We start from the raw sequence: 27,711 nt of genomic DNA, 5'->3' as shown, positions 1-27,711 counted from the left end.
GGAGTTTCAGCTTCAGCATCAGTCCTTCCAATGAATATTCAGGACTGATTTCCTTTAGGATGGACTGCTTGGATCTCCTTGTAGTCCAAGGGACTCTCAAGAGTCTTCTCCAACACCACAGTTCAAAAGCATTGATTCTTCTGCACTCAGCTTTTATAATCCAACTCTCAGGTCCTTACATGACTACTGGAAAAACCAGAGTTTTGACTAGACAACCCTTTGTTGGCAAAGTAATGTCTCTGCTTTTGAATATGCTGTTTAGATTGGTCATAACTTTTCTTCCAAGGAACAAGCGCCTTTTAATTTCATGGCTGCAATCGCCATCTGCAGTGATTTTGGACCCCCCCAAAATAAAGTCTGCCACCGTCTCCACTGTTTCCCCATCTATTTGCCATGAAGTGATGGGACCAGATGCCATGATCTTAGTTTTCTGAATGTTGAGCTTTAAGCCAACTTTTTCACTCTCCTGTTTCACTTTCATCAAGAGGCTCTTTATTTCTTCTTCACTTTCTGCCATAAGGGTGGTGTCATCTGCATATCTGAGGTTATTGATATTTCTCCTGGCAATCTTGATTCCAGCTTGTGCTTCATCCAGCCCGATGTTTCTCATGATGTACTCTGCGTATAAGTTAAATAAGCAGGGTGACAATATATAGCATTGACAAACTCCTTTCCCGATTTGAAACCAGTCTGTTGTTCCGTGTCCAGTTCTAACTGTTGCTTCCTGATCTGCATACAGATTTCCCAGGAAGCAGATCAGGTGGTCTGGTATTCCCATCTCTTTAACAATCTTCCACAGTTATTGTGATCCACACAGTCAAAGGCTTTGGCATAGTCATTAAAGCAGAAATAGATGTTTATCTGGAACTCCCTTGCTTTTTTGATGATCCAATGGATATTGGCTATTTGATCTCTGGTTGAAAGTTCATGGTTCACGCACTGTTGAAGGCTGGCTTGGAGAATTTTGAGCATTACTTTGCTAGCGTGTGAGATGAGAGCAATTGTGCGGTAGTTTGAGCATTCTTTGGCATTGCTTTTCTTTGGGATTGGAATGAAAACTGACCTTTTCCAGTCCTGTGGCCACTGCTGAGTTTTCCAAATTTGCTGGCATATAAGTGCAGCACTTTCACAGCATCATATTTCAGGATTTGAAATAGCTCAACTGGAATTCCATCACCTCCACTAGCTTTGTTTGTAGTGATGCTTCCTAAGTCCCACTTGACTTCACATTCCAGGATGCCTGGCTCGAGGTGAGTGATCACACCATCATCTTCATCTGGGTCATGAAGAACGTTTTTGTTTAGTTCTTCCGTGTATTCTTGCCACCTCTTCTTAATATCTTCTGCTTCTATTAGGTCATTACCATCTCTGTCCTTTATTGTGCCCATCTTTGCATGAAACGTTCCCTCGGTATCTCTAATTTTCTTTTTAAAATTTTGTTATTTTTATTTGTAATGTTATTGATGTATAGTTGTATAATATTATACTGGTTTTAGGTGTACAACTCATGATGCATCATTTGTATACATTGTGCAGGGATTACAACAATAAGTTTAGTTATCCTGTGCCACCATACAAGGTAATACAATAATATTAACTACAATACCTGTGCTGTATATTACATCCCCATGACATGTTTTTTTTAATTAATTTATTTATTTTTCTTTACAATATTGTATTGGTTTTTGCCATACATTGAATTGAATCCTCTGTGAGTGTACATGTGTTCCCCATCCTGAACCTCCCTCACACCTCCCTCCCCATCTCATCCCTCTGGGTCATCCCAGTGCAACAGCCCCGAGCACCCTGTATCATGCATCAAACCTGGCCTGAAGATTTGTTTCACATACGATATTTTACATGTTTCAATGCCATTCTCATATCTCGTATCATACCACCCTCGGCCTCTCCCACAGAGTCCAAAAGACTGTTCAATACATCTGTGTCTCTTGCTGTCTTGCATACAGGGTTATCGTTACCTTCTTTCTAAATTCCATATATATGTGTTAGTATACTGCACCTGACCTGCCTCTTGAGAAACTTATATGCAGGTCAGGAAGCAACAGTTAGAACTGAACATGCAACAACAGACTGGTTCCAAATAGGAAAAGGAGTACGTCAAGGCTGTATATTGTCACTGTGTTTATTTAACTTATATGCAGAGTACATCATGAGAAATGCTGGGCTGGAAGAAGCACAAGCTGGAATCAAGATTGCCAGGAGAAATATCAATAACCTCAGATACGCAGATGATACCACCCTTATGGCAGAAAGTGAAGAGGAACTAAAGAGCCTCTTGATGAAAGTGAAAGAGGAGAGTGAAAAAGTTGGCTTAAAGCTCAACATTCAGAAAACAAAGATCATGGCATCTGGTCCCACCACTTCATGGGAAATAGATGGGGAAACAGTGGATACAGTGTCAGACTTTATTTTTTTGGGCTCCAAAATCACTACACATGGTGATTGCAGCCATGAAATTAAAAGACGCTTACTCCTTGGAAGGAAAGTTATGACCAACCTAGATAGCATATTCAAAAGCAGAGACATTACTTTGCCAACAAAGGTCCATCTAGTCAAGGCTATGGTTTTTCCTGTGGTCATGTATGGATGTGAGAGTTGGACTGTGAAGAAAGCTGAGCGCCAAAGAATTGATGCTTTTGAACTGTGGTGTTGGAGAAGACTCTTGAGAGTCCCTTGGACTGCAAGGAGATCCAACCAGTCCATTCTAAAGGAGATCAGTCCTGGGTGTTCTTTGGAAGGAATGATGCTAAAGCTGAAACTCCAGTAGTTTAGCCACCTCCTGAGAAGAGTTGAGTCATTGGAAAAGACTCTGATGCTGGGAGGGATTGGGGGAGGAGGAGAAGGGGACGACAGAGGATGAGATGGCTGGATGGCATCACCAACTTGATGGACATGAGTTTGAGTGAACTCCGGGAGTTCATGATGGACAGGGAGGCCTGGCGTGCTGCAGTTCATGGGGTTGCAGAGTCGGACACGACTGAGTTGCTGAACTGAACTGAACTGATACTGTATTTGTGTTTTTCTTTCTGGCTTACTTCACTCTGTATAATAGGCTCCAGTCATCCACCTCATAGAACTGATTCAAATGTATTCTTTTTAATGACGGAATAATATTCCATTTTGTATATGGATAAGCTTTCTTATCCATTCATCTGCTGATGGACATCTAGGTTGCTTCCATGTCCTGGCTATTATAAATAATGCTGTGATGAACATTGGGGTTCACGTGTCTCTTTGATTCTGGTTTCCTCAGTGTGTATGCCCAGCAGTGGGTTTGCTGGGTCATGTGGCAGTTCTATTTTCAGTTTTTTAAGGAATCTCCACACTGTTATCCCTAGTGGCTGTAGTAGTTTGCATTCTCACCAACAGTGAAAGAGGGTTCCCTTTTCTCCACACCGTCTCCAGCATTTATTGATTGTAGACTTTTGGATAGCAGCCATTCTGACTGGCATGAAATGGTACCTCATTGTGGTTTTGATTTGCATTTCTCTGATAATGAGTGATGTTGAGCATCTTTTCATGTGTTTGTTAGCCATCTGTATGTCTTCTTTGGAGAAATGTCTGTTTAGTTATTTGGCCCACTTTTTGATTGGGTCTTTTATTTTTCTGGAAATGTGCTGCAGGAGTTGTTTGTATATTTTTGAGATTAGTTCTTTGTCCGTTGCTTTGTTTGCTATTATTTTCTCCCATTCTGAAGGCTGTCTTTTCACCTTGCTTCGAGTTTCCTTTGTTGTGCAGAAGCTTTTAATTTTAATTAGGTCCCATTTGTTTATTTTTGCTTTTATTTCCCATATTCTGAAAAGTGGGTCATAGAGGATCCTGCTGTGATTTATGTCAGAGAGTGTTTTGCCTATGTTTTCCTCTAGGAGTTTTATAGTTTCTGGTCTTACATTTAGATCTTTAATCCATTTTGAGTTTATTTTTGTGTATGGTGTTAGAAAGTGTTCTAGTTTCATTCTTTTACATGTGGTTGACCAGTTTTCCCAGCACCACTTGTTAAAGAGATTATCTTTTCTCCATTGTATATTCTTTCTTCCTTTGTCAAGATAAGATGTTCATAGGTGCGTGGATTTATCTCTGGGCTTTCTATTTTTTTCCATGAATCTATATTTCTGTCTTTGTACCAGTACCATACTGTCTTGATGACTGTGGCTTCATAGTAGAGCCTGAAGTCAGGCAGGTTCATTCCTTCAGTTCTGTCCTTCTTTCTCAAGATTTCTTTGGCTATTAAAAGTTTTTTGTATTTCCATACAAATTGTGAAATTATTTGTTCTAGTTCTCTGAAAAATATCATTGGTAGCTTGATAGGGATTGCACTGAATCTATAGATTGCTTTGGGTAGTATACTCATTTTCACTATATTGATTCTTCCAATCCAAGCACTCGGTATATTTCTCCATCTATTAGTGTCCTCTTTGATTTCTTTCACCAGTGTTTTATAGCTTTCTATGTATGGGTCTTTTGTTTCTTTAGGTAGATATATTCCTAAGTATTTTATTCTTTTCATTGAAATGGTGAATGGAATTGTTTCCTTAATTTCTGTTTTATCATTGTTAGTCTATAGGAATGCAAGGGATTTCTGTGTGTTAATTTTATATCCTGCAACTTTACTATATTCATTGATTAGCTCTAGTAATTTTCTGGTGGAGTCTTTAGGGTTTTCTATGTAGAGGATCATATAATCTGCAAACAGTGAGAGTTTTACTTCTTCTTTTCTAATCTGGATTCATTTTATTTCTTTTTCTGCTCTGATTGCTGAGGCCAAAACTTCCAAAACTGTTGAATAGTAGTGGTGAGAGTGGGCACCCTTGTCTTGTTCCTGACTTTAGGGGAAATCCTTTCAATGTTTCACCATTGAGGATAATGTTTGCTGTGGGTTTGTCATATATAGCTTTTATTATGTTGAGGTATGTTCCTTCTATTGCTGCTTTCTGGAGGGTTTTTATCATGAATGGATGTTGAATTTTGTCAAAGGCTTTCTCTGCATCTATTGAGATAATCATATGGTTTTTATTTTTCAACATGTTAATGTGGTGTATTACATTGACTGATTTGTGGATATTGAAGAATCCTTGCATCCCTGGGATAAAGCCCACTTAGTCATGATGTATAATCTTTTTAATATGTTGTTGGATTCTATTTGCTAGAATTTTGTTAAGGATTTTTGCATCTACGTTCATCAGTGATATTGTCCTGTAGTTTTCTTTTTTTGTTGCATCTTTGTCAGGTTTTGGTATTAGGGTGATGGTGGCCTCATAGAATGAGTTTGGAAGTTTACCTTCCTCTGCAATTTTCTGGAAGAGTTTGAGTAGGATAGGTGTTAGTTCTTCTTTAAATTTTCATAGAATTCAGCTGTGAAGCCGGCTGGTCTTGGGGTTTGTTTGTTGGAAGATATCTTGTTACAGTTTCAATTTCTGTGCTTGTGATGGGTCTGTTAAGATTTTCTGTTTCTTCCTGGTTCAGTTTTGGAAAGTTGTACTTTTCTAAGAATTTGTCCATTTCTTCCAAGTTGTCCATTTTATTGGCATATAGTTGCTGATAATAGTCTCTTATGATCCTTTGTATTTCTGTGTTGTCTGTTGTGATCTCTCCATTTTCATTTCTAATTTTGTTGATTTGATTTTTCTCCCTTTGTTTCTTGATGAGTCTGGCTAATGGTTTGTCAATTTTATTTATCCTCTCAAAGAACCACCTTTTGGTTTTGTTGATTTTTGCTATGGTGTCTTTTGTTTCTTTTGCATTAATTTCTGCCCTAATTTTTAAGATTTCTTTCCTTCTCCTAACCCTGGGTTTCATAATTTCTTTCTTTTCAAGTTGCTTTAGGTGTAGAGTTAGGTTATTTATTTGACTTTTTTCTTGTTTCTTGAGGTAAGCCTGTATTGCTATGAACCATCCCCTTAGTACTGCTTTTACAGTGTCCTGTAGGTTTTGGGTTGTTGTGTTTTCATTTTCATTTGTTTCTATGCATATTTTGATTTCTTTTTTGATTTCTTCTGTGATTTTTTAGTTGATCAGCAGCATGTTGTTCAGCCTCCATATGTTGGGATTTTTAATAGTTTTTTCTCCTGTAATTGAGATCTAATCTTACTGCATTGTGGTCAGAAAAGATGCGTGGAATGATTTCAATTTTTTTTTTAATTTACCAAGGCTAGATTTATGGCCCAAGATGTGGTCTATCCTGGAGAAAGTTCCGTGTGTACTTGAGAAAAAGGTGAAATTCATTGTTTTGGGATGAAATGTCCTATAGATATCAATTAGGTCTAACTATCTATTGTATCATTTAAAGTTTGTGTTTCTTTGTTAATTTTCTATTTAGTTCATCTATCCATAGGTGTGAGTGGGGTATTAAAGTCTCCCACTATTATTGTGTTATTGTTAATTTCCCCTTTCATACTTGTTAGCATTTGTCTTACATATTGTGGTGCTTCTATGTTGCTGCTGCTGCTGCTGCTGCTGCTAAGTCGCTTCAGTCATGTCCGACTCTGTGCGACCCCATAGATGGCCTCCTACCAGGCTCCTCTGTTCCTGGGATTCTCCAGGCAAGAACACTGGAGTGGGTTGCCATTTCCTTCTCCAATGCATGAAAGTGAAAAGTGAAAGTGAAGTTTCTCAGTCGTGTCCAACTCTTAGCGACCTCATGGACCCCAGTGTACCAGGCTCCTCCGTCCATGGGATTTTCCAGGCAAGAGTACTGGAATGTGGTGCCATTGCCTTCTCCGGCTCTTATGCTGGGTGCATATATATTTATGATTGTTATGTCTTCTTCAATTGATCCTTTGATCATTATGCAGTGTCTTTCTTTGTCTCTTTACACAGCCTTTGTTTTAAAGTCTATTTTATCTGATATGAGTATTGCTCCTCCTGCTTTCTTTTGGTCTCTATTTGCACAGAATATCTTTTTCCAACCCTTCACTTTCAGTCTGTATGTGTCCCTTGTCTTGAAGTGGGTCTCTTGTAGACAACATATATAGGGGTCTTGTTTTTGTATCCATTAAGCCAGTCTTTGTCTTTTGGTTGGGGCATTCAACCCATTTACATTTAAGGTAATTACTGATAAATATGATCCCATTGCCATTTACTTTATTGTTTTGGGTTCAAGTTTATACACCCTTTTTGTGTTTCCTGCCTAGAGAAGATCCTTTAGCATTTGTTGGAGAGCTGGTTTGGTGGTGCTGAATTCTCTCAGCTTTTGCATGTCTGTAAAGCTTTTGATTTCTCCTTCATATTTGAATGAGATCCTTGCTGGGTACAGTGATGTGGGCTGTAGGTTATTTTCTTTCATCACTTTAAGTATTCCCTGCCATTCCCTCCTGCCTGAAGAGTTTCTATTGAACGATCAGCTGTTATCCTTATGGGGATCCCCTTGTGTGTTATTTGTTGTTGTTCCCTTGCTGCTTTTAATATTTGTTCTTTGTGTTTGATCTTTGTTAATTTGATTAATATGTGTCTTGGGGTGTTTTGCCTTGGGTTTATCCTGTTTGGGACTCTCTGGGTTTCTTGGACTTGAGTGATTATTTCCGTCCCCATTTTAGGGAAGTTTTCAGCTATTATCTCCTCAAGTATTTTCTCATGGTCTTTCTTTTTGTCTTCTTCTTCTGTGACTCCTATGACTCGAATATTGGGGCGTTTAACATTGTCCCAGAGGTCTCTGAGGTTGTCTTCATTTCTTTTAATTCGTTTTTCTTTTTTCCTCTGATTCATTTATTTCTACCATTGTATCTTCTACCTCACTTATTGTATTTTCTGCCTCTGTTATTCTACTGTTGGTTCCCTCCAGAGTGTTTTGATCTAATTTATTGCATTATTCATTATATATTGACTCTTTTTTATTTCTTCTAGGTCCTTGTTAAACCTTTCTTGCATCTTCTCAATCCTTGTCTCCAGGCTATTTATCTGTAACTCCAATTTGTTTTCAATATTTTGGATCATTTTTGCTATCATTATTTGGAATTCTTCATCAGGTAGATTCCCTATCTCTTCCTCTTTTGTTTGATTTGGTGGGCATTTATCCTGTTCCTTTACCTGCTGGGTATTTCTCTGTCTTTTCATCTTGTTTATATTGCTGTGTTTGGGGTGGCTTTTGTGGCAGTTGGTGGTTCCTCTTTATTGTGGAGGTTCCTGACTGTGGGTGGGGCTGGACGCATGGCTTGTCAAGGTTTCCTGGTTAGGAAAGCATATGTCAGTGTTCTGATGGGTCGAGCTGGATTTCTTCTCTCTGGAGTGCAGTGAAGTGTCCAGTAATGAGTTTTGAGATGTCAGTGGGTTTGGTGTGACTTTGGGCAGCCTGTATATTGAGGCTCAGGGTTATGTTCCTGTGTTGCTGGAGAATTTGCATGGTATGTCTTGCTCTGGAACTTGTCTGCCCTTGGGTGGTGCTTGGTTTCAGTGTAGGTGTGGAGGCGTTTGATAAGCTCCTATTGATTAATGTTCCCTGGATTCAGGAGTTTTCTGGTGTTCTCAGGATTTGGACTTAAGCCTCCTGCCTCTGGTTTTCAGTATTATTCTTACAGTAGCCTCAAGACTTCTCCATCTATAGAGCACTGATGATAAAACATCTAAGTTAATGATGAAACGTTTCTCCACAGTGAGGGACACCTGGAGAGTTACACAGAGTTACATGGAGAAGAGAAGAGGGAGGAGGGAGATAGAAGTGACCAGGAGGAGAAGAGGGGGAATCAAAAGGGGAGAGAGCAAGCTAGCCAGTAATCAGTTCCCTATGTGCTGTCCACAGTCTGGACCCCTCAGAGATGTTCATGGAGTTACACAGAGAAGAGAAGAGGGGGGAAGGAGACAGAGGTGGCCAGGATGATAAAAGGGGGAATTAAAAGGAGAGAGACAGATCCAGCCAGTAATCAGTTCCCTAAGTGTTCTCCACAGCCCAGAACACACAAAGAGATTCACCTAGTTGGGTAGAGAAGGAAAGGGGGAGGGGGGAGATAGAGGCGACCTGGTGGAGAAAAAGGAGAGTCCAAAGGGGGAGAGAGCAGTCAGGCCAGTGATTTCGCTCCCAAGTAAAAATGGGTACTGAAGATTGGGTTCTTAAAGTTACAAAGTTGATAACAAATACCAAAAAGCAAAGATTAAAAATTTTGATTAGTGGTTATATTCTCAAAAATACAATATTAAAAAAAAACAAAAACAAAAATGAAACAAAACAAAAGCAAAACACAAAGTCACAGAAATTATAATATATATATATGAAGTTTGCTTTAAAAATAGGGCCTTTCTTTTTTTTTTCCCCTAAGGTAATAGTAGGTTATAAAAATGAAAATTAAACGAGTAATGGGGACTTAAAAATAACAAAAAAAGTAAAATAATAAAATTAAAATAAAATGAAACAAAAAAATTTTTTTAATTTAAAAATGATAAAAGTAAAAATATATCTAAGACTTTCCCTGGAGCTGTTGTGGACAGTGTGGGGTCAGTTCATTTTCAGATAGTTTCTTGGTCTGGCTTGTACTTCTCACTGTCTATGGATAGGCCCCTTCCTATGTATCGGTGCTAACTACAGGATTTTAATCTATTGCACCTGCCACTTCCAAAGTGGTTCCCTCTGTTTATGTTAGCTTCTTCTGTTTGCTGGTCTCTTCAGTGTCTAATTTCCGCCCTGATACAAGGGGTGCAGTGGTGGTCACTTTTTTTTAGGCTCGCTTGTTCAGTCGTGCTTTGGGGAGGGAGGAACACTGCAAACAAATATCACTGCGTGTGTTCAGTTATTAAGCCACACTGGGTTTGCTCCGCTCACGGCGTGTGTGCTTTCCCAGTCTACACTGTTCAGACTCTAGGTTTCTTTGCCAGGAACTGTCTGATGCGGGCCCTGGTTTGCATGCACTTCCCAGGTCTAAGCTGCTCAGGTTCAGGTTCTCGGGTACTCTGCAAAGGCGCAGACTTGGTTGGGCCTGCGTTTTGCGCCCGTCCCAGGTCCGAGCAGCTCAGGTGACCAGGTCCTTGGCGCGCGTAGTCGCCCCCAGTTGAAGGCTGTGACTTATCCCCTCCTCTGTCCCAGCCGCTCGGTTTTTTGGGTGTACAACGGGCGCGCCTTCTCTCTTCTGGGAAGCTGATCTCTGGCTGCGACCCTCCCGGTGCATGTCGACCATCCACAATCCCAAGAAGTCTTGGTTAGCAATGAAATCTGCTTGCAGTTTGGTATAGGATGCCTCTCTGAGGCTGCGATTGCCCCCTTCCAGCTCTGGCTGCCCTCACCTGCCTGTCTCCAGTGGGGTATGGACTGGTCCGCAGCCAGCTAGCTCTGCTCAGTCCTTTGTTCTGTGAGCTTGCCTAGAGGTGGTTAGGGCTTTTTGCAGGATCACAGGATAACTATCCCACAGTCTGGGTTGCTATCTCAAGCTAGTTCCCTCAGATTGCCCTCAGGGCATTCAGGCCTGGTCCTTATCCTAAGCAATGCCATCCACCTCTCCCTGTCCCTCCGCTGCTTGCTGGTGGGGGATGCGAGCCTCTGGGCTGTCGCACCACTGGGAGTTGCTGTTGGGCACGTAATCTGTGGGTTTTAATTATTTATTTTTTCTCCCTGTTATTTTGCCCTCTGAGATTCCAAGGCTCCCCACAGACCCACCAGAGAGAGTATTTCCTGATGTTTGGAAACTTCTCTCTTTTTTAAGACTCCCTTCCCTTGACGGATCTACGTCCCTACCTCTTTTGTCTCTCTTTTTATCTTTTATATTTTGTCCTACCTCCTTTTGAAGACAATGGTCTGCTTTTCTGGGTGCCTGATGTCCTCTGCCAGCATTCAGAAGTTGTTCTGTGGAATTTGCTCGGCGCTCGAATGTTATTTCAATGAATTTGTGGGGGAGAAAGTGGTCTCCCAGTCCTATTCCTCCACCATCTTAGGACCGCCCCCTCTAATTTTCTTGAAGAGAGCTCTAGTTTTTCCCATTCTATTGTTTTCCTCTATTTCTTTGCATTGATTGCTGAGGAAGTCTTTCTTATCTCTCCTTGCTATTCTTTAGAACTCTGCATTCAAATGGGTATATCTTTCCTTTTCTCCTTTGCCTTTCACTTCTCTTCTTTTCATAGCTGTTTCTAAGGCCTCCTCAGACAACCACTTTGCCTTTTTCATTTTTTTTCCCTTGGGGATGGTCTTGATCCCTCCCTCCTGTACAATATCATGAACCTCTGTCCATAGATCTTCAGGCACTCTGTCTATCAGATCTAATCCCTTGAATCTATTTGTCACTTCCACTGTATAATTGTAAGGGATTTAATTTAGGTCATATCTGAATGGTGTAGTGCTTTTCCCTACTCTCTTCAATTTAAGTCTGAATGTGCCAATAAGGAGTTTATGGTCTGTGCCACAGTCAGCTCCCAGTCTTGTTTCTGCTGACTGTATAGAACTCCTCTGCTGCAAAGAATATAATCAGTCTGATTTCGGTATTGCCCATCTGGTGATGTCCATGTGTAGAGTCTTCTTTTGTGTTGTTGGAAGAGGGTGTTTGCTATGACCAGTGCATTGTCTTGGCAAAACTCTGTTAGCCTTTGCCCTGCTTCATTCTGTACTCCAAGGCCAAATTTGCCTGTTACTCCAGGTATTTCTTGACTTTCCACTTTTGCATTCCAGTCCCTTATAATGAAAAGGACATCTTTTTTTGGGTGTTAGTTGTAGAAGGTCTTGTAGTTCTTCATAGAACTGTTCAACTTCAGCTTCTTCAGCATTACTGGTTGGGGCATAGACTTGGATTACTGTGATATTGAATGGTTTGCCTTGGAAACAGACGGAGATCATTCTGTCGTTTTTGAGATTTCATCCACGTACTTCCTTTCGGACTCCTTTGTTGACTATGATGGCTACTCCATTTCTTTTAAGGGATTCCTGCCCACAGTAGTAGATATAATGGTCATCCAAGCTAAATTCACCCATTCCAGTCCACCTTAGTTTATTGATTCCTAAAATGTCGACATTCCTAAAATGTCAACGTGTATTCTGCTGCTTTTGGATGGGATGCTCTATCAGTCCATTAAGTCTAATATGTCATTTGAGATCAGTGTTTCCTTATTGATTTTCTGTCTGGATGATCTGTCCGGTGATGTAAGTGGGGTGTCACAGTCCTGAATATCATGTTTACTGTCAGTTTCTCCTTTATGTTTGTTAGTACCTACTGTATGTATTTTAGGTGCTCTTATGTTGGGTGTCTATATATTTATAGTTGTTACATCTTCTTGAGTTGATTCTATGTTAATTATGTAATGTCTGTCTCTTGTTACGGTCTCTGTTTGAAAGACTAAGTTTATCTGATACAAGTGTTCCTATCCCAGCTTTCTTTTGATTTACATTTGCATGGGATACCTTTTTGCATCCTCTCACTTTTTGTCTGAGTATTTAGATCAGCAGGGAGACTCCTGTAGGCAGCGTGTATGTGGGATTTGTTTCTGTGTCCAGTCAGCCACTCTGTGTCTTTTAATTGAAGCATTTATTCCATGTATATTTACGTAATTATTGGTAGGTACATATTTACTGCCATTTTGTTAATTCTTTTCTTTTTGTTCTTTTCTTCTTCTTTGCTCTCTTCCTTTGTGATTTGATGGCTTTCTTTAGTGTTATGTTTGGATTCCTTTCTCTTTTGTTGTATGTGTGTCCATTATAGATTTTTGGTTTGTGGTTACCATGAGGTTTATATAGCTAGTGTATTCGGTTATGCTTACATATACATATGTTTGTATATGTATTCTTTTTCAGATTCTTTCCATTATAGTTTATTATATGATAATGAATAGCCTTCCCTGTGCTATACAGTAAATCCTTGTTTTTTTTTAATCTATTTTATATATGGTAGTGTGCATCTGTTAATCCCATACTCCCAACTTATTCCCCCTCCTCAGAAACCATAAATTTGTTTTCTACCTCTGTGAATCTGTTTCTGTTTTATAAAAAAGTTCATTTGTACTGTTTTGTGATTCTGCATGTAAAGTGATATCTTATAATGTTTGTCTTTGTTGGAATTAATTCACTTTGCCTAATACTATCCAGGTCCACCCACATGGTTACAAATGGCAGAATTTCCTTCTTTTTATGGCTGAGTAATATTCCATTGTGTACACATACAATGGAATCTTTGTATCTTTATCCATTCATCTTTATCCATTCATCTGTTGATGAACACTTAGAGTGCTTCCATGTTTTAGCTGTTGTAAACAGTGCCATTATGAACATTGGTGTATGTGTATCTTTTCTACTTAGAATTTTGCTCTTTTCTAGATATATGCCCAGATGTTTGATAAGCAGTGTTGAGAATCTTTTCATGTGCTTGATGGCTGTCTATATGTCTTCTTTGAAGAAATATCTGGGCTTAATTTAAAAAATACAGAAATAGCTCATACAACTTAATAACAACAGCAACAAAAACCCAAGCCAATCAAAAAAGGGGCAGAAGACCAAAACAGAGATTTCTCCAAAGAAGACACGTGTGTGTGTGTGCACCTTTGTGTCTAACTCTTTGTGACCCCATGAATTCTTGTCTTGGAAATTCCATGCACAGAGAAGCCTGACAGGCTACAGTCCCATACATTCACAATGAGTTGGACACGATAGAGCACATATGTGCCCACACACACACACGTCTTCTTTGGAGAAATGTCAATTTAGGTCGTCTCATTTTTTGATTGAGTTGTTTTGTCATTGTTATTGAGTTGTATGAGCTGTTTGCATATTTTGAAAATTAAGCTCTTGTCAATTGCATCATTCGCGAATACTTTCTTCTGTTTCATAAACCTATGGACTTTCGTTTTCTTTATGGCTTCCTTTGCTGTGTAAAAGCTTATAACTTTACTTTTTATTCTTTTCTTATTTGTGTTAATAGCCTTTTCTTTTTTGCTTAGAGAAGTTCCTTTAATATTTCTTGTAAATCATGTTTAGTGGTGTTGAACACTTAGCTTTACTTGTCTCTAAAAGTCTTTATCTCTTCTTCAACTCTGAATGATAGCTTTTCCAGGTAGAGTATTCTTTGCTGTAGATTTTCCCCCTTTGGTCCCATTAAATACACTCTGTCACTTCCTCTGGTCATCAGAGCTATATGCTCCAGGAGTGCTTTCTATATGGGCTGTATGAGCCCTTCCGTTGTGGTGGGCTGAGTACCATGGGTGGACCCCTGGTCTGGTGGTTACCAGGCATTGCCTAGTGCATAGGCTGCTGGCCCACCGGTGTTTGGGGCTGGGTCCTGGGACCTCTGGTGGGCAAGCGTGGTTCTTGGGTGACTGGGGACTCAGAAGCTCCTATGGCAAATGACTTGTTGCTGAGTGAGGCTGTGACCCTGCCTGGCTAGCGGCTTGGTTTGGGGTGTGCCAGGATTAGTGCCAATAGACTGGGGGGAGGGCTGGGTCACAGTACTAATAATCTAGAGGGAGGATTTCAAACTGGCCCTTGCCAGCAGCAGAGTGCTCACGGTCCAACGAGCACCTTAAAATGGCTGCTGCCAGCATCTGTGTCCCCAGGGTGAGCTGTAGTTGTTTCCTGCCTCTTTAGGAGATTCTCCAGATCAACAGGTAGGTCTGACCGAGGCTCCTTTCAAATCACTGCTTCTGCCCTGGGTCCCAGAGCATGTGAGACTTTGGGTTCACCCTTTCAGAGTGGAGTCTCAATTTCTCACAGCTCCAGGTCTCCTGAAAGGAAGCCCTGCTGGTCTTCAAAGCCAAATGTTCTGAGAGCTTATCTTCCCAGCACAGGACCCCAGGCTAGGAAATCTAGTGTGCTCAGACCCCTTGCTTCTTGTGGTGAATCTCTTCAATTATAATTGTCCTCCTGTGTATTGGTTGCCTGGTGGCTCAGATGGTTAAGAATCCACCTGCAATGCAGGAGACCTGGGTTTGACTCCTGGGTTGGGAAGATCCCCTGGAGGAGGGCTTGGCAATCCAATCCAGTTTTCTTGCCTGGAGAATCCCCATGGACAGAGGAGCCTGGTGGGATCCAGTCCATGGCGTCCCAAAGAGTAGGACACAGCTGAGTGACTAAGCCCAGGACATATGAGTTGCCGACCTGTGGGTGTGAGTCTTGACTATACCCCTTCTCCACCCTTCCTGTCCATCTTATTGTGTCTCCTTCTTTATATCTGTAGCTGTGGAAGATCTTGTCTGGTCATCTTTCAGGTCATTCTCATCAATAGCCTCTCTGTATATAGTTGTAATTTTGGTGTGCCCAAGGGAGGAAGTAAGCTCAGAGTTTTCTTATGCTGTTATCTTGGCTACTCTCTGAGTAAATATCTTAAATAGTGAGAAATGTACAACATATATTTCATTTCATGCATAATGTCAAATGCTGAATATTTGTAATTATTCCCCCTCAGACAGGAGCTTGCAAGATGCATGGGAGTGACTGAACATAGAATACTGGTGAGTAAACAAAAAAAGCACTTTGGCGTAACAGCCATTCTAAAACCCACTTCAGGAACTGGATACCTTATCCTGGACATTCTCACTTTGGTTTGTGTTTGTAGCCTGCATTATGTTTGGGAAATAAGATTGGAACTTCTGGGACTTTGGGGCCAGAATAGATACCTCTTCAGTAAAGTAAACTCCTTCTAACACTGATTTCCTTTAGGGGGCAATTCTCTGTGGACTCATGCTGGGACTGAGTCTGACTTGGGAATTATTTAAATTAATGCACCAAATAGCTGGGTTTTAAGGGGGTCCACCCCTTGAGTGGCAACTCACTCCAATATTCTTGCCTGGAGAATCCCCATGGACAGAGGAGCCTGGTGGGCTACAGTCCATGGGGTCACAAAGCGTCAGACACGACTGAGCGAGTAAGCATGCAAGGGGGTCCATGTATAGTAAATTATTTAAAATATTTAAGCCAGGCATGAGCTCTTTCTGCAAGGAGTGAATTTTCAAATATTTAGGCATTTCGATAAGGGAATAATTCACCTCAGGACGCAACATATGAGCAACAAATGTACGTTTAGTTTAGCTGAGACTGATGGGGAGGGTCATGATTTAAAATCCCAAGTGCCGGATCCTCCTGCTGTTGTTTTTGTGTGTTTGGTAGAGCAACGCAGGAGACACAAGAGACGTGGGGTCCATCCCTATTTTAGGAAGACCTCCTGGAGTAGGAAATGGCAACCTGCTTCAGTATTCTTGCCTGGAAAATACCGTGGACAGAGGAGCCTGGCAGGCTCTGTGGGGTTGCAAAGAGTCAGACACAACTGAGCACACACATACTCACACTCACAACAGTGTAGAGTTTCAGCTGTAAATTTTAATTTTCTCAAATTGTTTGAAGTGCAGCCTGAAAACATTGCTAACAAAGTAGGTTGTGCATTATGTTGGAGATGAAGGAAAGGTTTGCAACCCTTAGGAATTTCTCTAAATATATATATTTTAAAAAGTTGAGTAAATTTCCACTGACCTAGAAAGGTGAGTTTGAGAAAATTGGACACTATTACTATATTTATTGGAGATACTGCATATATGCAACATTATGAAACTACCCGATGTATGAGTGAATATTATTTTGAGCAATTTCTAATGTGTAAGGATTTTTTTCTGCCCTTTTCATACTATTTTCAGGGATTGGTTTTGAAGAATTTCTCTCTGATGGCCCATGGTCCATGGCTCTCAACCATGGACTTGTGTTAATTTGTGTTAACATTACTTGTGTTAATTTGAAGTACTTGCCCATTTACCTAGATGGTAATGACTACTTGGTACCTCCAGGCACAGAAACTGAATATTTGTTCTTAGAACAGAGTAAGTTGTATCAAGGGAATATTTTTTTAAAGTATAAAATTAAGAAAGGAAGGAAGAAAAATCAGGAAGGTTTTATTATTTGCTTTGCTGCAGAGTCCCTGTGTGAGGGCAGTGAAGGATGCGGGCTGCAGACCTGGTCGGGGTGGGGGTGCGGGTGGGGGTCTGCAAAGCAAGGCTGGGAGCCCGAGGCCAGGGGCTGGGCTCACAGTCAGGTCTGGCCAGGGCTTGGGAGGCCCAGGCGTCTGCTCTCTCATGAAGACAAAGCAAGTTCACTGGGAAAGAAAACCTGAAGTTTTGGTGACATGCTTCTCCGGGGTTTACATACTGGTCTCTTAGTGGAATTCTGAAGGGGAAAAGGACCCACAGGAAACAAATAAGGGAAAAGAGAGAATGTTCCCATCTATTTCCAAATTCTATGGCACGAATTTCCCAAAGAAATATTTAATGCACACCTCCCCTTGTTTTCACATACAGCAAGAGTTACTCTATGAAAGCAATACAGGGAATATGGAAGTAGTAGCCACCAGCACTTCAGTTAGCCAGTTTTGCATTTTGCTTATCTTTATGCAGATTTGATCCCTGGTACACTCTATCCCCCCCTCCAAAATGAGCTCTATTAATGTGGCTCCTTAAGACTACCTATTCATGCATCAGAAGGGCCCAGATACTAAGATGGGAGAGGAAAAATGAGGCAATAGAGAGAGGAGGCCTTTGGTTTCATGTAAAACTTGCAGAGTGAAAACATCCAAAAACATTAAATATGATGTAATTCCAACAAGTGGGATGCTGAGGGAGCAGTGGCACCCACAGCACAGGTTTTTCTTTTACTTGTTGAAAGTTGGCTCATATTTCGGAAGGAGCCATTTTGTGAATCCTGACCCACGTGTTTGTCAATTCTCTTCCTAATATGCAGGTTGCATGCTCTTGCCTTAATCATGAGGGGACAATGAGGCTCTCCTGGTTGAGAGGCAGCGCCTAGAGAGCAGGGCTGTGCTGGGCACGAGAGACTCTGGTCCAAGGTCCTGCAGCCGCACGCAGAGCAGAAGGAGCTGACTGGGTCCTGAGCCTGGGCAAATTTCGAGGGCGGGGCAGGGTGGAGAGTGCAGAGCTGAGAAAGGCAACAGTGGTTGCGTCCTCCCCGCCATCTCTTGGCCGGCCGAGATTTTAAGAATGTTAGTCACTTTGGGCCGACTTTGTTTCACAGACAGAGGAGCCTGGCAGGCTGCAGTCCATAGGGTCGCCCAGAGTCGGACGGACTGAAGCCACTAAGCAGCAGCAGTCTAAACCTCTCTGATCTGCAGTCTGGTACTGAGGCTGTGTCCAGGGCTTCCACTCCACTGGTGTCAGCAGACGAGCCACAGAGTCCCTGGGCCCCCACGACCAAACCTCAATGGCAACACCAGCTCCGTCTCTATAACCGTCGCAGCAGTCCCTGAGGACAGCTTTTATTTACAAACCCAGCCCATGCCTATTGATTATTTACTGTGCACCAAAGATGGGTCATTCAAAATGGGTCCCGTTCCTCTCAGTATGATTTTAAAAGGCACCCACTTTATCATGTGCTCAACTTCCCCCATCACGAAGGTGCGCCTGCCTAGTGAGTGGCGTTAGCGGCAGGAATAGTAATAGGTGGGAGGAGAGACAAGGCGAGAAGCCAGTCCAGAGCCAGGCACATCATCAGTGCTCACTTGCTGGGGGTGGGGGGTGGGGGGGCTGATGGCACGGCCTTTAAGTAAATGTCCTAAAAAATTTTAACCAGAAGGAAATAGGTTCTTCTCCTGGTGTAGTTTCCCATCTTCAAGTCACCAAGATTTCCCTGCTCCGTTTTTTCCTGTCTGACATTAACTGGTCCATGTACTAACCCAGCCCCCTTTTTCTCTCTGACTGGAGGTGTGGTTTAAGCACAGAAGGACCAGGTGGAGGAAATGTCAGAGAGCACTGAGGTTCAGAGATGCGCCGCCCCTGCTCCCGGCCCACCGTGTGGTCAGCAACAGGGGTGGACCCTGCAACACCGTCCTCGTTCAGGACCCGGATTGGGTCTGGGTCCCTCTGGAGCCGATGCCCCTGGACGTGATGCCCTTGCCGCCCGTGCCCCCCAGGCCGCCCTTGATGCCCATGCTGCCCTTACCCCCGCTGTTTCTGCCTCCTCTGCCCTGGATTCTACCACCCTCCATTCACTCCGGCTGCCCTCACGGCCTTGCCTGGTCCCCTACCACCGGTGGCCTTTCTGTAGCCCCGTTTCCTCTTGAATGGTCTCCATGACAGCTTTGTCGAAAGTGCCTTTGAGCCAGATTGAAGTTCCGATACCTCAGCATCAAGCACACAGGGCCCGCCAAGTGCCTGCCAAGTGTCTTACATACACGTGCCAAGTCACTGACCCACTATTTTAGGGCCCGTTTTCTGTGTTTTCAATAAAGTAGTGAATTCTCTGCATATTTGTTCTGTGTGTCACATGGGGTTAGTGCATCTGATGGAAACTGCTGCTCCACAGTCACCATCAGTAAGCCACACACATCTCTGAAGTTTCCCACGTGCCCAGGAGGGGTGTACCGAGACCCATCCATTCGCTTCCACCCTCATCTCCAACACCCGTCCTTCCCCCACCCTGCACCATTGGGAGCACCTAGATGTGCAAGACGGGTCGCTTGAGTCTCCAAGGAAGGAGAGTGTGTTCCCAGAGGCAAGGACCCCAAGGGCCACTTTTACAGGGGCTGCTCATAGGGCTTTATGGAGGAGAGGGAGCTGGGTGTTCATCTGGTTCTCTCCCAGTGCTGTTCACCACCTTCCCTTTTGCGGAGGATATGCGGGGTGGGGTGGGGGCACAGATAGAAACCACTCTAGCAGGAGGGGGAGTTCCTGGCTCTGTAGAGGAAATGCAAGAGGAAACTCTGTCTAGGCCAGTGTGAGACTTTCCAGTCTCCCTCCCTTCTCCCAGAGGTGGAAAGCTTAGCCCTCCTTCCCCAGCTCAGAGTTGATCATGTGGCCTCCAGATATATTTTGTCACCTTCAACATCCTGGGGAGAACCTGGGTTCCAGCTAATTTAACACTGCAAAGAAGGCTCTTGGTTGAGTGCTGCCTCAAGCCAGGAGGAGTGGTCCCTGAGCACTGATGCAGTATAATCACATTATTTAAGAGAAGCAGGAAGACCTTGCCTTTCTTCTTCAAATGGAATTCCCAGGTGGAAACCGCCCAGGAAAGGGTATGTGAGGAAGAAGGAGAAGGCCATCAGCCAAATTCCCCTTGTAGCTGGGGGTTGGGATTGAGGAGGGGATCATTTGCTGGCAGAGGAAGAGAGTCTTCTCCAGTTGCCTATCCCAGAGGAAGGAGGGACTAAAGAATGGGGAGGGGGAGTGTCCAGGCCTAGAACCTTATGGAACTGGCTCTCTCCAGCCCTTGGCTGCGGGGAGCTGCCCGTGAGAACGGGGTCCTTTGTCTGAAGGACACAGCTCTGGGAGCTGCCTCAGTCCTTGAGGGTTTGCTTGCAAACATAGCTCTCTGTCCCACCACCCCAGAGATTAGGTGGTTATTTACTGCAGACACCTGGAGTTCTGGACAAACTTCTTACGCACAGGGAAATGTTATCTGGTGTAAGAAATAATAACAGGGTGCCATTCCCATGCTCTCAAGATTTCTTGTAACTGTTTGTAAGATGTATAGGTCAACCAAGAAAAAAGTTAACTGTCTTGTCTTTCTCACGCTCTCCTGTATAAATATAAGATGCTGAATAAAGTCGGTGTCAGACCGCTTCCCTTTGTGGAGATGTGTCTGAACCTCTCGACCCCATCTTTGTTGTAGTATTCCTTTGCTGTAGTTTTCTTTCTCAGCCGCGCCGTGCACGTTCTCGGGACCTGATCGACTTTGCCGGCTGGCACCGGCACTTGGCCATGCCAATTCCCAAAGGAAACCACATTAAACTCTAGATTTAAAAATAACAGCATTGGGACTTCTCTGGTGGTTCAGTGGCTGGGACTCTGCACTCCCAATGCTGGGGGCCCGGGTTGGAACACTGGTCAAGGAGCTGGATGCCACACACAGCAACTAAGAGTTCACATGCTGCAACTAAAGAGCCCACACACTGCAATGAAATGGAAGATCTCTCCTGTCACAGCAAAGACCCAGCACGGAAAAATAAATAAGTAGAATATTTTAAAAAAACAGACTATTTCTTCTCTTAAATAACATTGTGATGGTATCATGGTTTTATATATATATCCAAACTCGTCAAACTATATACATTAAATATGTGCATTATTGTATGTTAAGTAACAAGTTGAAATAAATACATAAAACAACAATAAAGTTTTTGGTAAGTCAGTAAGTTTGGTAAGCTCTGGCACATTAGTCATATAGTAACTTAATCCTTCAAAGAATGACCCACTTGTTCATTTGGTCATTGTGTCTTGACTTTTGGTAAAATGATGGCTTTTGATGAATTGACTTGGAACCAAATCCAAGACGTCTAAGGCCAAGCCAATGAAGCAGGGTGTTTATTTATGGAAAGGTCCTATTTAGAACCCCCTCGTGGAGCCCTGTGCTCCAACATGAGAAGGAAAAGGATGGGATTTTATTCTCACATATGAGTGAGAGATATCATTCTTGATCCTCTCTCCTAAGGGCCTTTCCCAGGGGGTGCTAGGGGTAAAGAACACTCCCAGAGACATAAGAGACTGGGGTTCTATCCCTGGCTCAGGAAGATCCCCTGGAGGAAGGCATGGCAACCCACTCCAGTGTTCTTGCCTGGAGAATCCCACGGACAGAGGAGCCTGCTGGGCTACAGTCCATGGCGTCACAGAGAGTTGGACACGACTGAATCGACTTAGCACAGCAGCACGCCCTGTCCTTTCCTAGTTCCTTTTCTCCCTTTACCTTCCTGATGAGAGGCTATTTGGCAGAATGGGTGTGAGAGGTCAAGAGCATGGTCAAGTTTGGGGTCTGGGTGATGAATGGGGAGAACCACTGCCGATGACTTTTGAGGAGCCCTCCCTTACTAACCCTCAATACCTTAGTGAAGGCATGATGCATACAGAGAGGAACATGGAACCATATATTACCATATGTAAAATAGATAGCCATTGGGAATTTGCTGTATGACTTAGGGAACTCAAACAGGGGCATTGTAACAACCTAGAGGGGTGGGATGGGGAGGGAAGTGGGAGGGAGATTCAAGAGGGAGGGGACATATGTACACCTATGGCTGATTCATGTTGATGTTGGGCAGAAACCAACAGAATCCTGTAAAGCAATTATCCTTCAGTGAAAAATAAATAAATAAATACCTGAGTGGCCATCCAACCTGCAAGCAGCTGCAGCAGAAGCCTCAGAAGAAGTTTATGACTCCCTGTTCCCTAGGGTTTTCAGATGGAAAGTTTGAGTGCTGCTATGGCAACAGCTGAGCTATTTCAAATCCTGAAGATGATGCTGTGAAAGTGCTGCACTCAATGTGCCAGCAAATTTGGAAAACTCAGCAGTGGCCACAGGACTGGAACAGGTCAGTTTTCATTCCAATCTCAAAGAAAGGCAACGCAAAAGAATGTTCCAACTACCACTTGGTTGCACTCATCTCACATGCTAGCAATGTATTTCTCAAAATTCCCCAAGTTAGGCTTCAACCGTATGTGAACTGAGAACCTCCAGATGTTTACGCTGGATTTAGAAAAGGCAGAGGAACTAGAGATCAAATTGCTGACATCTGTGGGATCATAGAAAAAGCAAGAGGATTCCAGACAAACATCTACTTCTGCTTTATTGGCTATGCCAAAGCCTTTGACTGTGTGGATCACATCAAACTCTGGGAAATTCTTCAAGAGATGGGGATATCAGGCCACCTTACCTGCCTCCTGAGAAATCTGAAGGCGGATCAAGAAACAACAGTTAGAACCAGACATGGAACAGTGAACTGGTTCCAAATTGGGAAACGAGTAGATTGTCACCCTGTTTATTTAACTTATATGCAGAGTACATCATGCAAAATGCCAGGCTGGATGAATCACAAGCTGGAATCAAGATTGCCAGGAGAAATATCAATAACCTCAGATATACAGATGACACCACCCCTATGGCTGAAAGTGAAGAGGAACTAAAGAGATTCTTGATGAAAGTGAAAGAGGAGAGTGAAAAAGCTGGCTTAAAACTCCACACTCAAAAAAGGAACACCATGCCATCACTTCATGGCAAATAGATGGGGAAACAATGGAAACAATAACAGACTTATCTTTTGGGGCTCCAAATCACTGAAGATGGTGACTGCAGCCATGAAATTAAGACACTTGCTCCTTGGAAGAAAAGCTGTGACCAACCTAGACAGCATATTGAAAAGCAGAGACATGACTTCACTGGCAAAGGCCCGTCTACTCAAAGCTCTGGTTTTTCCAGTAGTCATATGTGGATGTGAGAGTTGGCCTATAAAGAAAGCTGAGCGCCGAAGAATTGATGCTTTTGAACTGTGGTGTTGGAGAAGACTGTTGAGAATCCCTTGGACAGCAAAGAGATCAAACCAGTCAATCTTAAAGGAAATCAGTCCTGAATATTCTTTGGAAGGACTAATGCTGAAGCTGAAGCTCCAATTACTTTGGCTACCTGATGGAAAGAATTTACTCATTGGAAAGACCCTGATGCTGGGAAAGATTGAAGGCAGGAGGAGAAGGGGACATCACCTACTTGATGGATATGAATTAGAGCAAGCCCTGAGAGTTGTTTATGGACAGGGAAGCCCAGTTACTGCAGTCCATGAATTGCAACGAGTCCGACATGACTGAGCAACTGAACAGAACTGATGGCAACAACAATATCAACCAATTGGAAGTAAAACTCCTCTGCTTCAGTTCATTCAAGGAGGAGAAATTGGAGGCAGCTGAGGGAAGGAGGGTGTCGTCAGTTACAGAAACTTACCTGACCTCAGTAACAGCAAGAGTCCATAGTTGCCTTACTCAGTTTCCTCCCAGCAAGAGGTTAGTTTGCAGGGTTGTGCCACAAGGAATTACAATGATAAATGTCGCAGCTGGTATGTACTGTATTCTTATGTGCCAGTCACTGGGTCAAGGTCTCAGTATTTATCTAGACGTTTACTTCTCAAAGCATATATTAGTACTTTCACATTAAACTGCAAAAAGGGAGAGAGAGAGACAGTATTTGCTTTGCCCAAGACAAACCCAGAACTGTCCGTGCTATTAGTTGGTTATTCCTAAATTCTGAGATCAGGGCCTCTGGCTGTGCTTGATGGTTTATTTTTTTCTTTTCTTATCTGTTTTTTTTTTGCCACACACTGTGGCAGTCAGGATCTTTGCTCCCCAACCAGGAATTGAACCCATGCCCCCTGCAGTGGAAGTGCAGAGTCTTAACCATTGGGCCACCAGGGAAGTCCTTTGATGGTTTCTTTAAAAAATATCTTTTATTAAACACAGATGAGAGACAATATACTATAATGGTTTTCAGCAGAGTCAGGAGTAATTTACAATACCTTTCTTTTGTCAATTTCCTTGTCTCCAAAATGGGGAAAACAATAATGCCTACTAAATATGATTTTTGTGAGGATTAAATCAGGTAATTCATTGAAAGACTGAGAATAGTATATGGTACGTGGTAATCTTTCTCTATAAGCTTTAGATATTATTTCTATTATTAATATTAGTAGTAGGAGGAGAATGACAAGGTCTTAATTGGTAAAATGAAAAGATTATGACCTCTGTCCAAACCCAGTTTTATTTTACTAATATTCAGTTCAGTTGAGTTGCTCAGTTGTGTCCGACTCTTTGTGACCCCACGAATCGCAGCACGCCAGGCCTCCCTGTCCACCACCAACTCCTGGAGTTCACTCAGACTCACGTCCATCGAGTCAGTGATGCCATCCAGCCATCTCATCCTCTGTCATCCCCTTCTCCTCCTGCCCCCAATCCTTCCCAGCATCAGAGTCTTTTCCAATGAGTCAACTCTTCGCATGAGGTGGCCAAAGTATTGGAGTTTCAGCTTCAGCATCAGTCCTTCCAATGAACACCCAGGACTGATCTCCTTTAGGATTGACAGGTTGGATCTCCTTGCAGTCCAAGGGACTCTCAAGAGTCTTTTCCAACACCACAGTTCAAAAGCATCAATTCTTCTGTGCTCAGCTTTCTTCACAGTCCAACTCTCACATCCATACATAACCACTGCAAAAACCATAGCCTTGACTAGATGGACCTTTGTTGGCAAAGTAATGTCTCTGCTTTTGAATATGCTATCTAGGTTGGTCATAACTTTCCTTCCAAAGAGTAAGCGTCTTTTAATTTCATCGCTGCAATCACCATCTGCAGTGATTTTGGAGTCCCCCAAAATAAAGTCTGACACTGTTTCCACTGTTTCTCCATCTATTTCCCATGAGGTGATGGGACTAGATTCCATGATCAATACTAATATTACTAGTCTATGAGATCTCCAAGGTTTGGAGCCCCTGCCCTTAACCATGGTGCTTGTATACGGAGTGGTTGATTTCTCCTGTTAAGACAATGCCTCCGTCCCAACAAAGAAAGGGAAGTGCTTGGCTAAGTGCCATCTCTGAGCTCACTGCCTGGAGGACAGCACACAAACCCAGGACCCACACGGAGACTATGCCACTGAGACGACCTGGAGAGGGAGAGGCATGTGGGTGGGGAGGAGGAAATGTGAGAGGCAGCTGGCTTCATAGGAAGAAAACAAACTGTGGACTCGGATTCAAATCAGAGCTCTGCCACAGACTGGCTCTGTGACTTTGAACAAACTGTTACAGCTTTCTGAACCTCATCCGTACAACGGGATCTTAATAGTAGTTAGTTCATAGAGCTGAAAAGAAAATGAAGAGATTCACGTGGAGCACTCAAGAAAACCTGGCAAGCTATAGGTGTTCAATAAACATTTGCTACCACGAAGATGATGAAGACACTAATACAGCAGACAGAACAAAGAAGTAGAGGGATAAAAAGAGCCCACTGCTTCCCAGAAGCGGGGAGAATTTTCTCAGTGCCACAAGGTCCGATGTGTCTTGAGCTCTCCCTCACTAAGGTCAATGCCAGGCAGCCAAGAAAGAAGGAGGATTTGCATGGCCCCTCACTGATGAGCACACGCACTCCAGAGCTATGAATACTACTGATGCTGGAGACTGGCCACCGTTCTGCTCTCTTACCTGAATCCCACAAAACCCATCAGATCAACTGCTATGAACTTCTGGTGCCATAGCAGGACCCAAATCAGAATTCTCCCCTCTTCCTGGCCACAGAAGGGAAAAAAATAGTTACTGAAGAAGTAGCAAAAGTTGGGGCTTTCCTGGTAGCTCAGTTGGCAAAAAAATCCACCTGCAGTGCAAGAGACCCAAGACCAATGTCTAGGTCAGGAAGATAACCTGGAGAAGGCATAGGCCACCCATGCCAATATTCATGGGCTTCTCTGGTGGCTCAGATGGTAAACAATCCATCTGCAATGTGGGAGACCTGGGTTCAGTCCCTGGTTGGGAAGATCCCCTGGAGGAGGGCATGGCAACCCACTCCAGTATTCTAGCCTGGAGGATCCCCATGGACAGAGGAGCTTGGGGAGCTCAGAAAGGGCCGGACTGAGCAACTCAGCACAGCACAGACCAATGGAAAGAACAACATACAAATGGTATTCAGGTACCCTCTTCTGGACCATCTGGGCAAGGGCTTTCCCAAAGACATCTCTGTGTCCACTCACTCAATCCCAGGGCTTCAAGGGAGATTCATGGGCTATCCCCGCTAAGGAACTCTAATCTGGGGTCAGGAAGCAGATTATGAAGAACCTGACAGAGTCCCACTAGAGTCTGCATGGTGATGGCCCTGGATTTCACCTTTGCTGGTGAATCTGGAGATGAACCAGAGAGGCCCAGTGTCTTAGTCAGCTCAGGACAGTTACTGGCCTCTTATTAGCCCTTGGAGGATACTGTGCACATGATTCATGGCTGTGAAGTAATCTTTTAAAAAATATTTACTTATTTATTTGGCTATGTCAGGTCTTAGTTGCGGCATGTGGGATAATTCATAAAGGCACACGGGCTCTGTAGTTGTGGGCGCATGTGGCTAAGTAGCTCCGAGCCATGTAGGATGTTAGTTCCCTGACCAGAGATCAAAGCTGCATCCCCTGCACTGGAAAGTGGATTCTTAACCACTGGACCACCAGAGAAGCCCCTTAGTAATCTTAAGATCATAAATTCTAGTCATGGCATGGATCCAAGCAGATGTCTCAACTCACCTGATGGAGGTGGTTCAGGAATCTTATATAGAAATGGTACATACAGGAATGAGCAAAATGCAGAGCAGATGGGGTCTCACAACTCCCTGAAAGGTTCTCAGGGGTGTCTCTTTGGCTCCCTGGCACATTGCCCAAAGAGCCACTGCTTCCACTGGCCCTGTGAGGGTCCAGGTACAAAGACCTCCTGGATCACCAATCCCAATCTTTTTTTAGCACCAGAACCAGTTTCGTGGAAGAGAATTTTCCATGGACGGGGTGGGGTCATGGTGGTTTCAGGACGATTCAAGCAGGTTACATTTATTGTGCACTTCGTTTTTATTATCATGACATCAACTCCACTTAGATCATCAGGCATTAGATCCCGGGGATTGGGGACCCCTGTCCTGGACCATAAGTGGGCCTGATCAGCACACCTGATGGCTCCTCCCAGTCAACTACAAACAAGCAGGAATGGGGCACAGCTGCCATTGAATCTGAGACCGCCCTTTCCCTTACTGAGTGTGGCGAGGGATGCTCATTGCAACGGGCAGAGCCTCATGCAGTGTGGATGTCTGTCCAGGTCACTTCAACAAGAAGGCTTGCTGTATCTTCACTGAACCGTGGATGTGGCTAATGGCCTTGCCATTCGGTCAGGCTTCTGGCAAGACTCAGACTGGCATATAGAGCAAGACTCCCTGCAGGGACCACCTGTGTTCCTCTCTAGGTAAGGTGTGTGTTTTCTTTTTAATTAATTAATTAATTAATTAAATTTTTGGAGGCTAATTACTTTATAATATTGTACTGGTTTTGCC

At 43.2% G+C, this 27,711-nt stretch overlaps 1 protein-coding gene across 1 annotated transcript in view; it reads left to right on the top strand.

Annotated features, from left to right (window-relative positions):
- Positions 1-19,144, top strand: part of LOC133242430 (rhox homeobox family member 2-like) — a 28,327-nt gene extending 9,183 nt beyond the window's left edge. Inside the window, exons 3-4 of the mRNA XM_061408588.1 lie at positions 15,312-15,357; positions 18,604-19,144. Coding sequence (XP_061264572.1) covers positions 15,312-15,357; positions 18,604-18,975 — 418 coding nt within the window. The 3' untranslated portion in view covers positions 18,976-19,144. The remainder of the gene's footprint in view (positions 1-15,311; positions 15,358-18,603) is intronic.
- The last annotated feature ends 8,567 nt before the right edge of the window (positions 19,145-27,711 follow it).

Source organism: Bos javanicus, chromosome X (assembly GCF_032452875.1).
Source record: "Bos javanicus breed banteng chromosome X, ARS-OSU_banteng_1.0, whole genome shotgun sequence".
NCBI classification, from domain to species: Eukaryota; Metazoa; Chordata; class Mammalia; order Artiodactyla; family Bovidae; genus Bos; species Bos javanicus.
Note: the sequence above shows the minus strand (reverse complement) of the source record. Positions and strands in the feature narration are given on the sequence as shown.